Source organism: Pagrus major, chromosome 23 (assembly GCF_040436345.1).
Source record: "Pagrus major chromosome 23, Pma_NU_1.0".
NCBI classification, from domain to species: Eukaryota; Metazoa; Chordata; class Actinopteri; order Spariformes; family Sparidae; genus Pagrus; species Pagrus major.
The window spans coordinates 7,190,078-7,203,423 of record NC_133237.1 but is presented as its reverse complement, the minus strand read 5'-3'; the positions used below and the strand labels follow the sequence as shown (position 1 = coordinate 7,203,423).

The following is a 13,346-nucleotide window of genomic DNA, read 5'->3' as shown; positions in this document are numbered from 1 at the left end:
CTCTCTCTCTCTCTCTTTCCCGGTCCGATCACGGTATATAATCAAAATGGTGCAACTGCCACTTTGGGCCTGCCAGGGAAATAGCACATGGAGCATCTCTGACTATAGAGAGAGTGAAAGGGATGAACTGGTTAATGTGATAGGGAGAAGAAAACGGCACAGAGGGAACAAGGAGATTGTTTAATGATGCAAACATCCAAATGGCCTCGTGTTGCAATCCTATGCTGGCTTGGGTAGGGTGAATATAATCGTGGGATCAGATCTGTGATCGTGTTCTAGGCAGAGTGGGAACTGTGCATACTGCGGTAAATTATACTTGTGTATGGATATGAGCAGGGTAGATAGTTAGAGCAGATAGAAACACTTTAATGTGCAGCGAAGAAAACAACACGTACATCTCCCTTCCATGAATAGATCAGAATCAGTTTCTCTTTGGGTTGTCAAGATTTCATCTTTTCTGGGCTGGTTTATTTTCATCATCTACCCCCTCATCCCACATTTTCTCCATTTCAATCGCAGAATAGAGAACAGGAGTCAAAGGGCAGAGGCAAAAAGCCTTCACCCAGGCACATATGCTCCCATGGCAGCCAGTGTCACAGCAACCAATGCCCTCCCTCTCCCACCATGGAGCCCACCCTGCCATCTGTCTCATTAACCTGGGTTAGCAGCACACTGGCCTAGATTGTTTGAAAATGTGTGTGGGTCTGTGTTTGCAAACAAAAGCTTTATAAAGCATGCAGTGAAGTCAAAACAGTAGATGGTCAGATAAGAGGAATGGAAGGCAAAAGCTTAAGAGGGAGAAGACTGAGTGAGGGGCTGACAGACGGACAGACAGAAAGGCATTGGTCCATGTGTGAGCAATTGTGCATAAATGTGAGAGTTTTTGTTTGAGGCGAGTGTGAGGTCATGGCTCCTCTGGGTGAGGCACAGCACAGTCTGATGTCAGTCCACTGACATTACGTGGACGATGACAGGACACCTCTGTTACATCCAGATACACATGTGCAGGGTGTCCGAAATATCCTCGGAGGTCAAAGACAGGACAAATACAAAAATCGCTTACACCCCTTTTCTAGGTTAACACGCTAAATTCCGATGCACAAAGTGATGACGCTTTATCATCACTTCATGTACTGTACTTCATATGTCCCAGTGACCATTGAAACTGAAGTTATGTCTCTCTCCCCATTCACTTAGATAGGGGCCTGGTCTTGTTACCCCAAAATAACTGCCCAGGGGCATTGCCAAGATGGCTGTCACGTGGCAAGACTTGCCTTAAAGGACAATGTATTATGGTCCCTTCCTTTATAACAAGCATAAATCAATCGCTACCTTGATGGCAGTTGACGGTTGCTAATGTTAGCCTATAAAGCATTGCTAGTGGCCAGGTAATGAAACAGTGTTATGTCTTATTTGATTACTTGATTGATGGTGGTGAAGTTATGGATGAATTACGAGCGAACACGCTTTCCTATCTCCATCAAATAAATGGTAAATGGCGTTGTAATAATACCTGGATTGTCACAGTAACGCAAGAGAAATCATCACAGCTGAAGATGGCTTACTGGAAATGTCCGGTCACGTCTGTTTACATAAACTCCACCAACGACAAGTGATGACAGATGAGGGTCTTGAAAGGTTGTCCCATATCATGGGGGGAGATTTCAACTGCTACCCCTTGTAACTCTGTCCTGAAGGGAAAGTAGGCACTTGAAAATGAGGAGTAGGGGTAGATTTAGATCGAGCCTTAATATCGGGCCAGGGACGGGACAGGGAGCCAAGCAACAAGCTACAGAAAGTGAGAGCAGACACTGCTTTCTCCCTCTCTCCTCCTCTCCTCTGCTGTCATCTGCAGTGGCTCTCTGGAGTCTTATAGTGCATCTATCTATACGAAGCAGGCATAGCAGTATAGTTGCAATCTGAACACATGGGCACAAGCTTTTCAGTCTTTGTAACTGTGTCGTCCAACTCTCTATGCACAACGGACAACCCTTGCATCCTAATCCATTCTCTCACCAATATTCTTCTCTTTTTCTTGCTTGTTTTTTCACTGCAAATCAGTGACAAAAAACTTGGAACGCTTGGACCACATCATTCCTCTGTCACGTTTCGCATGTGTGATTTTGTAACATAATGATTAGTCATGAAGTGTGCAAACCACAATGACTGCATCCAAGAAAGTTGTGTTGTGTGAACAGTACAAGGATCCAACAACTTTGAATGTAGTGTGTCCAAGACTTAACTGTAAGCTGGCAAGCTAGTTAGTTCGTTTACTAATGGGATGAAAAGTTCAGAAATACTATTTATTTATTTCTTATATATTTATATTTATTAATAAGATGTACTTGTACTTCTGTCTCAAAACCGTCTAGAACCAATTTTATTGACTGAATAACAACAGACGATCTGACATGTAATTAGTTGTGACAGTCTTCTTTTTTGACTCTCCATCACTCCCAGTTCACCCAAGGGTCAGTACTGTCAAGACTGCTTGTCAACAGGATAAATTTGTACGATGTGATAAAAATGAATAAAATGCAGCAGCACACAGGCCTGGGTCACAAGCAGAGAAGCGCCATCATGTGACCAGGGGAGGATCAGTGAGGCAAGATAATTTGATTTATATACAGTAGCACATTTCATACACAGTGGCAAAGCAAAGTCATTTACAAATTGCATAAAATAAGTGAAGCATACAGTGCTTAGGATGTAAAGAAAAGCTGTTTTTTTTTCAAGGGTTCTAGAGGCTGCTCTCAATATCTACTGCATGGTTAATGTAGTAATCTTAGAGTTAGATGCGCTAGATGAGACTCTGTACAGTTAATGTTAATTGCAGTCAGCAACAGGCTAGCTTAGCTTAGCTTAGACAGAAAACGGACAGCTAGTCTGGCCCTGTCCAAAGGTACCAAATTCCACCTACCAACAACTCTAGAGGTCATGTTGGGGTTATATGGTTATATCTGGTTTACAAGTTGTAACTATTTGCTTTATCATAATACTCAAGTTATTATTATAGCAGTAAATAAGTAAGTACTAATTAGTTCTTATGGCTCATAATCAGAGTTTATATCTATTACCCATCAGTAGAGATACCACTTGAGATATTGCTACATGCTGCTTCCAGGTTATTGGAGCTTACCTTGTCTTTCTCACAGTAGTGTCTTAACTAGTTTGGGTTTGCTTGAATTCAACTGGATGAGTCAGAGCAAAAACTGAAAGCTGACATTTCTTCCTGTTTATTCAAATAATATTCATTTCTCACTGTGTGTGCCTTTTATCTCAGTATGACTCCAGTCAAATACAAAGCTTCTTCCCCTCTTAGAGCAGGGAGTGGGACAGAGGAACACCATTGTGATGTCTTTCTGCGTGGTTGGAGTCTGTTTGATTATCACTCTCGCCACCGATTGTAGAGCAGACAAGGTGAGAAGCTCCGTCAGTTCACAGACAAGATGTGTTAATTGGGAGGTGAGACAAACAACAGGTGTGTGGAGAGGTCAGAATGGGAAAGGCATGAAACGCTTGAAAAGGTAGAGGAGGTGTTGATGAGACCTGAGGCACTCTTGGAAAAGCCAGAGACAGTGGTCGGGTTAAAAATGAGAAAGAAATGCTGGATGACTGAAGTGGGGTGAATACTGCAGATTCCCAATTAGAGAAAAAAGGCTAGACTAAACACAGATGAGGCTGAAATGGCACAGAGAAAGGAGGAATGGTGATGAATAGAACATGAAGGCATAAGGTCAGTGTGAATAAGATCTAGTGGTGTGTGGAATAGGGAAAGGATGTCGTGAAAGAGCAAGCAACAGAGCTAAGAGAGAGACAAAAAACAAAACTGATCAAGAGAAGGATATACAGAGGAGCATGAATACACATTTGTTTACACACTGTCAGATTGAATCTATGCTACTGTAGATGAGTTAATTCATCCTGGACTTAAGTGGCTTGCAATTAGGCAAACTTTCAAGATGGCCTTAAAATGAACAAAACACTAAGTGTGTGTTTGTCTGGAGAATTCTCAGTGCTATTGCAGATATAGCAGTTTGCCTTGGGGGTAAAATCAGGCAGCATTAATCTATTAATAAAAAGGAAGTAGGATTCAGTTCACTGGTTTTTCTTTTCTAAACAAAATAATGATTAAAAATTTCTGTTTTAACCCCGCTACAAATTAAAAGCTGCTTATGTCTTCCTCTGAAATCAAGGACTCATTGCTTCAAAAACTACAGCCAAATTAAAATCTAAAATTGTTTCAATAGCATAGTAACAGTAACTAAGGTGAAGTGTGAATAACAGTTAATAGGCGGTGCTAACTTGGTGGGAAGCCGGTGAGGGATCATGTCTTTGTCATTGCAATCCAAGTGAGGGGGAAGTTACTTTAACTTGTAGCCACACCCAACAGTGATATCACCAGGTCCTGGAGTACAAGGGCCTTTCTCAAACTGGCCGCTACCTACTCCATCTCACAATCAATGAATGAAGCACCCATTATTAAGGTATAGGGCAGGTGCACACCTTGAGATGAACTTCCCTCTCTCCAGCATTTCTTGTTTTTTATAAAGATCTTCTGATGTTTATAAGCTGCTTTGTTTTTGCAACAGTCCCAGTAAATACACAACACTGTACCATCAAATTAAAAACGTCTACCATTTCCTAGTCTAGAGAAGGGTATATTTGATCTCAATGGAGCATCCTACAGTATTTGACACACACAACATAGTCGGTAAGATAGCATCGGTATGAACTCCCTGTTGGAGAGTTTCATAACCCACCTCCACTGCAGGCTAAATGGTTTGGGACGGTACCAAACCCAGCGATGTGGCGGACCCTCCACGTGGACGTGCAACAGTGTGGTAATGGGTAGGGAAAGGTTTGAGAAATGCCTCACCTGTACCTCAGCGAAAACAAGGCTTTCAGGAAGTGTAAACCCTACCCATTTATATAAATTGGGTGGACAAAAAAATATAGGAACAAAAACAAAATATATATTACACAAGGACATAAAATATTAGAAACAGCTTTCAATATGAGGCCACATAATTCAACAGCAACACAAACTAAAGCCGCCAAAATGATGAAAACGATGAAAATGATGACTCAACCCCTGTGCTACCATTTTCACAGAAACTGAACATCATAACCTTCATTAAGGTACAATTTATTACAGGAGACTACATTAGTTTCAAGGTGTACCCAATAAACCTTTTGGTTTTGGAGACAAAACTTTCCAGTCCAATTGTAGAATAGTAGAAATGAAGATGTTTTCTTGGATTTTCTGCTTCTTGACATTTTGGACCAACAATCCGGACCACTACACTCATTAAGATAGTGGGCAGAGCTAAAATGTTTAGCGTAAATGTCCACCAACTGTACTAACTACGAAGATTATACACAATCAGTGAAGTGTAAGTTACAGAAAGGTGTATGCACACACACTACAAATGTAACCAACAGACTGAGGTGGGAAGATGTCAGGTCTGTTTCAGTCCCTGAGCAGTGGTTCGGCTCCTCGTACTAAACTTCAGGAGGTGATTGATGATTTTAATTAGATGCTGAGACCCTACTGGGAGCTCACAGAGAGCTAGAGTGCCCTCTTTTGGGCTTGGAGGATTCTGGCTCTGACCCAAATACTCCGATGGCTTATTACCTACAGTAACTCAGCCGGGTAGGGTCAACCTCTTTATACTGTCAGCTCTAATAATCAAGTTCAACCTCTAATCTGTATTTACGGTTACTTCTAGTCCTGTATATCTCTGGCTTTTCTTGTATTCGGTGCTATAAAGTGTTGAAAAAAAAGATAGTCGAATTGTTCAAAATGTAATGGTACACACATTAGCAAGAAAATGCTGTGAAAGATTCAAACCGCCTACTTACTGTTACCTATTGTCAATGGCTGGCTCTTGTGCCATGCAACCACACAAAAGCTCTGCTGCACTGGACAAAAAGAGATATCCTCAGGAACCAGAGGCAAATAGCAGAGCACATTTTCCACCAGACTGGCACTATCACAGGGAGTTACTGCTGTGATTTACCTTGCTGCTTGTTACACACACCAAAGCCTCTGTCAGCACAGGTTAGGGCAGCCTAGCTGGTGTAAGTAATGTGCTTTGACGCAGATCAACTTGCTAAGTAATTTACCCTCAGCTAGGGCTGCTTCAAAAGTCTGCTTAGTGAGTTGAGCTTGCCTCTAAAGAGTGCAACTGCTGCATATTTCAACAATGTAAAACAATAATTAACTTATGGTGCAGGATTTCTAACTGTAAGAAACTAAACCTGCCCACAAATAGTTAGGGGTGGGGAATGGGGCTGAATATTATATTTCATTGTATTCAAAAGTGAGGATCATCTGCATTATCAACTATTTCTTTTTAACCCTCTCCTTGACTTTGTAAAAACTGCAACACCCTCTCTCCTATGTTTCAAGATAATACATTGATGCCAAACATAACATCTTTTACAGAGGAGCAACAGTAAACACCCCAACTGGAAATATCACAAACAGACAGGAGGGCTCTACAGCGGGAGATGAAAACTGCCCAGAACATCAATGGTACCCATCTACCGAGCATCTATGATACTAACTAGTGAGATGTCTGCACAGCCCAAAGGATACTAAAAGACAACACGCCACAGTCTGTTCACCCTGCTGCCACCTGGCAAAAGATACAGAAGTATCCGCTGCTGTACCACCAGACTACGGAGCAGCTGAGGCTCCTTAACTCGCCCTGCGCACTACAATATAAAAAATTATTTATTTTTCTGACTTATTATCTACAAATCCATCTGTATAGTTTTTGTGAGTAGCACATAGGGAATACAAACGGTATCTTGTTATATAACCCAGTTGTAAAAAGATAAAATTAATTAATCTTGAAAAAAATCCAGCTGCTCCCGCTCTATTTTAAGATAAGAGCTGCTAAAAAACTCTTACAACAATACATCTCACAGGGAAGATCGAAACAAAAAAAAACAAAAACAATCTGGGGTGAGAAAAAGTGATTAAAAAAAAACCTTCACACACTCCATTCAAACACTTTGAGCTAACCCTCCCCTACAAGAAACTGTATGAACCTTCACTCCCCTCTCTAATAATTCACATAAATCAATACTACAGCTGTACAGACTCAAATCTATTACCGCTATGATTGATATGAGCCTATAAGATTAGTAATCATGCACCTCATTTTGGTCTGCTATGGGTGGAAACAAAGCCAAGCACTACTATAATTGTTTTCCACACACACTGCACATGTGGTCGAACATCGTCATAACCAACGACTCCTCTCCTCGCCATCAACTGCTGCACACAAACAGGATCTGTGTCTGTTGTGTGCTGCAATCCTCAGATATTCTTGTCTCTGCAGTACGTGCAGGCTGTGGGTTTTGTCCGTGCGTGTAATCCGCTCAGGTTATTTGTCTGCTTTGTATTGCGGCTGTAGGCTGGTTCTGTCTATGGTGTTCTCTCTGTTTTTGTGGTCTGTCGGGGATGTAAGGTTTGTGTCGGTGCTTGGAGTGAGTGCCAGGTGTTATGCATTTCACGCTCACTGCCTTCCGTCTCACTTGGGGTTCAACTGCTACCCTCACACACACACATCACACACAAGAACAGTACATGCACCCTTCAAACTGCCTTCCTTTGTGCTCATTGTTTTTTTTTTTCACCTATCATCTTCGGTTTTTCTTTTCTGACGGCATCTGCTGCCTGCCATTATCGCCTTGTCTCAGCTCCAACTTTTGAACTGTTTGTTTCTACTGCTTTCGTGTTTATCCCTTTGACTGCCTCTGTCTGCCTCTCTTTCGCCGCTTCTCTCTCTTTCTTCCTCTGAAGACCTGTCTGCCCCTCCCCATTACATCTCTGTGTTGATTCTTGCCTCTTTTTTATCCTCCACACACACACACCTGCCTGTCACGGATGGAGGGGGTTACCTCCACGCAGCTTGCCAATCTGCTCGCTATCAGTGTGCAGCACACACACCGGAGATGATTCATTGCAAGACTGCAAAAACTCACAAATTATACAAAGTAGAAAGCGAACATTGCTCTCACATACTCACAGGAAGAAATTCAAGCTCACTACCTCAACTTTGACAACTTCTTACTTTCTATTAAAGCCCTTTCCTTTTACTCCACGCTCCCCTTTCAACATAAAGATGCACAAACACACGTTTTAATGCAACTCAATCACGCCTCCCTCTTTCTCTCCACTTTGAGGTATAAATACAACCCAAGTCTTACCGTGATGGTGGGGATGGCTGTGACGAGCGAGTAGATGAGCACAGGGGGGATCTTGCTGGTGTCGTCCGGGCCGGGGTAGGGCTTGGAGAAGGTCTTGTCATAGCAGAAGAAGCCCTGGATGTGCACGGGGAAGGTGTCCGTGTACTCGAAGTAGTAAGCCAGCAGCACCGTCCCAGCCATGATCACCAGCTGGAAATAGAACATTATCCCTCCGTTAGGAAGCGAGAGGACGAGAGGTGAAGAAGAGGACGGAGAGGCAGAGGAGGCGGAGGTGGAAAAGGAGGAGGAGGAGAGGAAGAGGGGAGAGTCAAGTCCCTGTTCCCCTCAGCCACAGGGAGATGCATAGGAAATACGGATTGAGAGAGAGACAGAGTGAGAGAGGTTCAGCTTTTGGATCGGAGAGAGGGAAGGAGAGTGATATCAAGACGAGAAAGAGGAAAGGAAATCTGCAGGGGGAGGTTTCTCGCTCCAAGAGATGAAAACGGGAACAAAAAACAGAATAAAAGAGGGTTCCAGAGCAGCACAAGCAGCAAAAACAAAGAATTGCATTGGGAGCGAGCGAGAGAATGAGAGAGTAATGGAGTGAGAGAGAGAGGAAGGGTGGGAGGGAGAGAAAAGGGGAGCAGCCTTTATGTTGCCAGCACTCATGAAGTTGAGCTGTGGGTGTATATGTTAGATACTTTGTGTGTAGAATAGATGGATGTGTGTGACAGTGAAGTTTGTTTTTATCAACATCAGCTGGCGTCCCTGCTTCAAGTTTAATGTCTAAATTTCAACATGCATGTCTGGAATGAGAAACAATGATTCGTATACAACTGATGTTATTGGACAAAGTAAAAAAAATCATGCTGATTGCCCATTTCAGTTTGTGCACAAAAGAGAGAAGATAACACTTAAGAAGATAGTGCTAAATATAGAGCGTGTAGTGTGGTCCACTCTACACTACCTGCTAAGCGCCAAATGTCACAGAGACAAAATTAGCAACTATGATGTGAATGTAGTGAAGCATTTACCAGCTAAAGAGCCGGCTATTTTTCTCACATGTTGATGGAGACAATAGAGAAAAATTTGGCATAATCTCGGTGCAATCATGGACTCAGACCTGAATTTCAGCAGCCACACTAAGACAATTACAAAGTCAGCCTGCTATCACCTTAAGAATAAATCCAGCATAAAAGGACTCATGTCTCGGCAGGATTTGGAAAAACTTCAATTTATCTTCAGCAGACTCGACTACTACAACAGTGTCTTTACAGGACTCTAAAAAAAAATCCATCAGACGGCTGATTCAGAACGCTGCTGCTCAAAGCCTAACAAGAACCAGAAAAGTAGATCACATTATTCCAGTTCTCAGATCTTTACACTGGCTTCCTGTCTGTCATAGATTTCAAAATCCTGCTACACTGTTCGGTTTATAATGCACTGAATGGTTTCGGGCCAAAATACATTTCTGATCTGCTGCTACGTCATGAACCATCTAGACCTCTGAGGTCGTCAGGTACAGGTCTCTGAGTCAAAACTAAACATGGAGAAGCAGTGTTCAGTTATTATGCGCCACATATCTGGAACAAACTCCCTGAAAACTGCAGGTCCGCTACAACTCTCACCTCTTTAAGTCAAAGCTGAAGACCTTTCTGTTTGCCACAGCCTTTCACTGAAGCAATTTTAAGGCTTTGAACTGCACTGTGACTTTTATTCTTTAGTCTCTTCATCTCTTTTAAACCTATTCTATTTCAGCTTACTTTCCTATTTCTTAACTTGTTTTAATGTTTTGTTTCTTGATGTCTTCCTACTTGTTTTTAATGTATTTGAATGCAATTTGTATGCCTCTGTAAAGCACTTTGAGTTGCATTGTGTCTGAATTGTACTATATAAACTTGCCTTGCCTTGCATAAAATGACCAAGTGGACAGAAACACAACTCAAAATGTGTGCTGCTGTTGCTCTGTATCTGCTGGATGTGTCCTAAAGTATGACTTTCGAGTCATAACGGACTCTTCAATGTATGCGCCCAAAGGCAGTACCATTTTAACAACAGAGCCTCTACTTACTGTTCTTTGTGCAACTTCAAATGTTGAAGTAATTTCCAATTTGTCTCCATCAGTTATTTTCAACTGGCATGTTTTGCATACACCAATTGTTTTTGTTGAACACCACATAGTTTTTGTACATGAATGAAATCTTTGGTATATATTCTTTCCTACTGGAGCTTAGTATTGAATCTAGTCTCATGGTTCTCTCCTGCCACTTGTTTGGATGCTGTTGGATTGGTTCCAACAAAGTGGATCTGGGGAATTAAGTGTCGACTTGCTGGGAATACACCCAAAGTTCAAGTCATGTGACTTGAATCCACACCTCTAGTCAAGAGACGACTGTTTGCAAACAACTGCAAAACTTGAAAAGGTGAAACTGTATAATCGAACATCAAATAAAACATATTTGAAACCACTAGATGTGGACTTCATAGAAAGCTTCCAACTAAATACACCTCTCATCAAGATCCATTAATCATCATTCCCTGAGAAATTAACGAAAATGTTGAAAAACGCCCCCCCGCAATGTTAAAGAATGTGAGGACCAAAAGTTGACGGGGTCAATTAAGACCAATCATCCATCCCAGTTAGGGCTATAAGTCTACCACCTCTTGAGGTACAAAGTGGTATTACGAGGTAAGACGGGCCGGGGCTAGCTGGTTAGCATGCTAACTTAGTAAATAAAAATATGTTACAAAGCATCAACACTAGTGTTTATTCATATTCTGTTGATGATGTTAATTTTTTGCACGTTTTTAAAGAAAAATTTCCGTTACCCTTTAATTGAACAACTTGATTAGTGCAGCTTTAATGTTGAAATCTAATATAAGTTTTCCTGCACAGAGGACAAATGTTCAGCCTTAGTTCTTCCAATGTTATTTTGAATACCATTTGAAACACAACTATTCAGTATCTGCAAGCAAATGTTGTGTTGAACTGGATAAAATGAAAAGGTGTTGCACTTGAGGACACAGAGGAGAGGTGAGAGTGGCGGTCTGAAGCCCTCTGGGATGTTCAGCTCAAAGTCACATCACTGTGAACAGCCAAGAGACAATGGCTACACCCACAGCTGTGACACCAACACCTGTGCACAGCATGCGCTAAAACATACGGTACATGTACTGTACATATGTACAAGAGGTACCAAACACCCACATGCACACATAAAAAGAAACACGCATGTCTTCCACAAACACACATACACACAAACACACGGACAGCAGGTCTGGTGTAGATGTATAAACAATGGGAGTTCTGTTGTTTTCACCGTTTCTTTATTTGTATCAAATCAGCCTTAATCTGTGCCTCCCTTGAGGAAGATTTGTTTTTCTATCATTGGTTGTCATGGTGAAGAAATGACAGAGGAATCAGTTTTATAATATTCTGCATTTTTAGTGCTTGTGCATCAAAAACGTCACTGTAAAGACCAGTAAGGGTGGTGTCAACGTTACACCTTCAGACCAAAGTTGAACAGAAAACATACCAGCAGTTATTGCTAGTTGCTTTATTTGTCTGTGCATTTTTTTTGTATGTGCTGGGTCACGCATACACACCTGTTGGGAACTCTTTGGTGGGTTTGCTTTGGACGAGAGGGGGTGTTTGATATGTGTGACTCACCAAGCCTTCAATGTTTTATACCATATACCATAGTGCTCCTCCCCTGCATTTACCCAGCGTATTGTGACTGGCTCTGACTCACACTTGAGACTGCTTAAATGAGGGGACACTACCTTAAAATCAGCAGCATACTTAGAGTTGAGCTGTTAACAAGCCTTCCTTATTCCTTCTGAGAACCATGAAAAGGGCAAAAGTCTGAGAGTGGTGGAGATGTGATTTTGCCCGGAGCTTCTGCAAATTCGTGGGGCAGAGTTCATGGTATTGAACTTAAACCAGCATATCCACATGTCCAGCTAATAGAGGCAATGCTTTTTTGGTGAGTCATCTTCTTTGATTCTGGCTTTTATCTCATCACCTCATTTAACACCAAACTGTGCTGGGAAACAAAGCAGCACAAACTCAAACGTAGTGTACCATAAGACTGTGTGCATTTATGCAACTTTAAAACCGGTGTGAGCTGCTTTCTCCATACCTAACATTACTGTTTGTGCAACTAGGGTTGGTAAATTACTGAAAAATATTGGAAATTAAGCACAATTGCAACATACATTATTTTTTATATCTACAGATATAACATGTAACATTTCTGCATTAAAATGTCTCAAGTTGAGTTGTGTACTTACATTATCCCAAATGTTTACAATAATGTTCAAATCAGGGGAAATCCACAAGTTAACTCAAGATAACGGTGTGATTCATTTGGCCACCTGCTGCTTTAACTACTGGGAGAGAGTCAGAGAGTGAAGTTTGTTTAATGGTGTGTATACACTTCGCTTCTTGTTGCTCAAATGAGTTTGAACGCAGGAACATTTGTGTCTATTTGTGTTGCTCATGGAAGTGTTTATTCGCCCCAACCGTAACTCTGAGTTTTCCTGATCAGAACAGAGTCCGGTGTGACTCAGGTTGGGTGTTTATTCCTCCCTCTGGCTCTGCACATGACTCCCTCCTCTAGAGCTGGCCGGCTATGAGCAGCCAAGCAGGAGCTTTGCTAATGGAAATACACATAATAAGCAATACTGGGTCTCATGGCATGTTCTGGTTGTAAGTATGCCCATTTAATTGAATTGTAACCATACACTGCATTCAGCAGCACACTGTAGGCATCTTTTCTGTATCCCATTAGATAAGAATTCAGTTAAATTACAACACTCTCCATGCATGCTGCGTTCTCCCATCACATATGCAGCCCACACTACTGCATTGTCTGAGCCAAAGGGCTACTGGGCTTTCAATCAAAACATGATTATATAACTAGAGTGAACTAGCTGCATTGAATTCAAGTTGAACTAAATTGCTGATTTATGATATGATAAAAGTGTTTTCCTCTATCTGCACATGACATTGTTAATACAGCCTAAGCGAGTAACCCCTTTATTTTCCACTTTATTCCAGGTATTTCCCACACATTTCCATAACTTCTATTAATTCCCATGGAAAGTTTGAATGTAGCCAGCTGTTGGAGAGTTGTTTT

At 41.6% G+C, this 13,346-nt stretch overlaps 1 protein-coding gene across 3 annotated transcripts in view; it reads right to left on the bottom strand.

Annotated features, from left to right (window-relative positions):
- The window catches only part of plppr2a (phospholipid phosphatase related 2a), a 57,721-nt gene that overhangs the window by 15,858 nt on the left and 28,517 nt on the right, over positions 1–13,346 (bottom strand). For all 3 annotated transcript variants that reach the window (XM_073494335.1, XM_073494333.1, XM_073494334.1), the window contains exon 3: positions 8,227–8,415. In XM_073494335.1, coding sequence (XP_073350436.1) covers positions 8,227–8,415 — 189 coding nt within the window. The remainder of the gene's footprint in view (positions 1–8,226; positions 8,416–13,346) is intronic.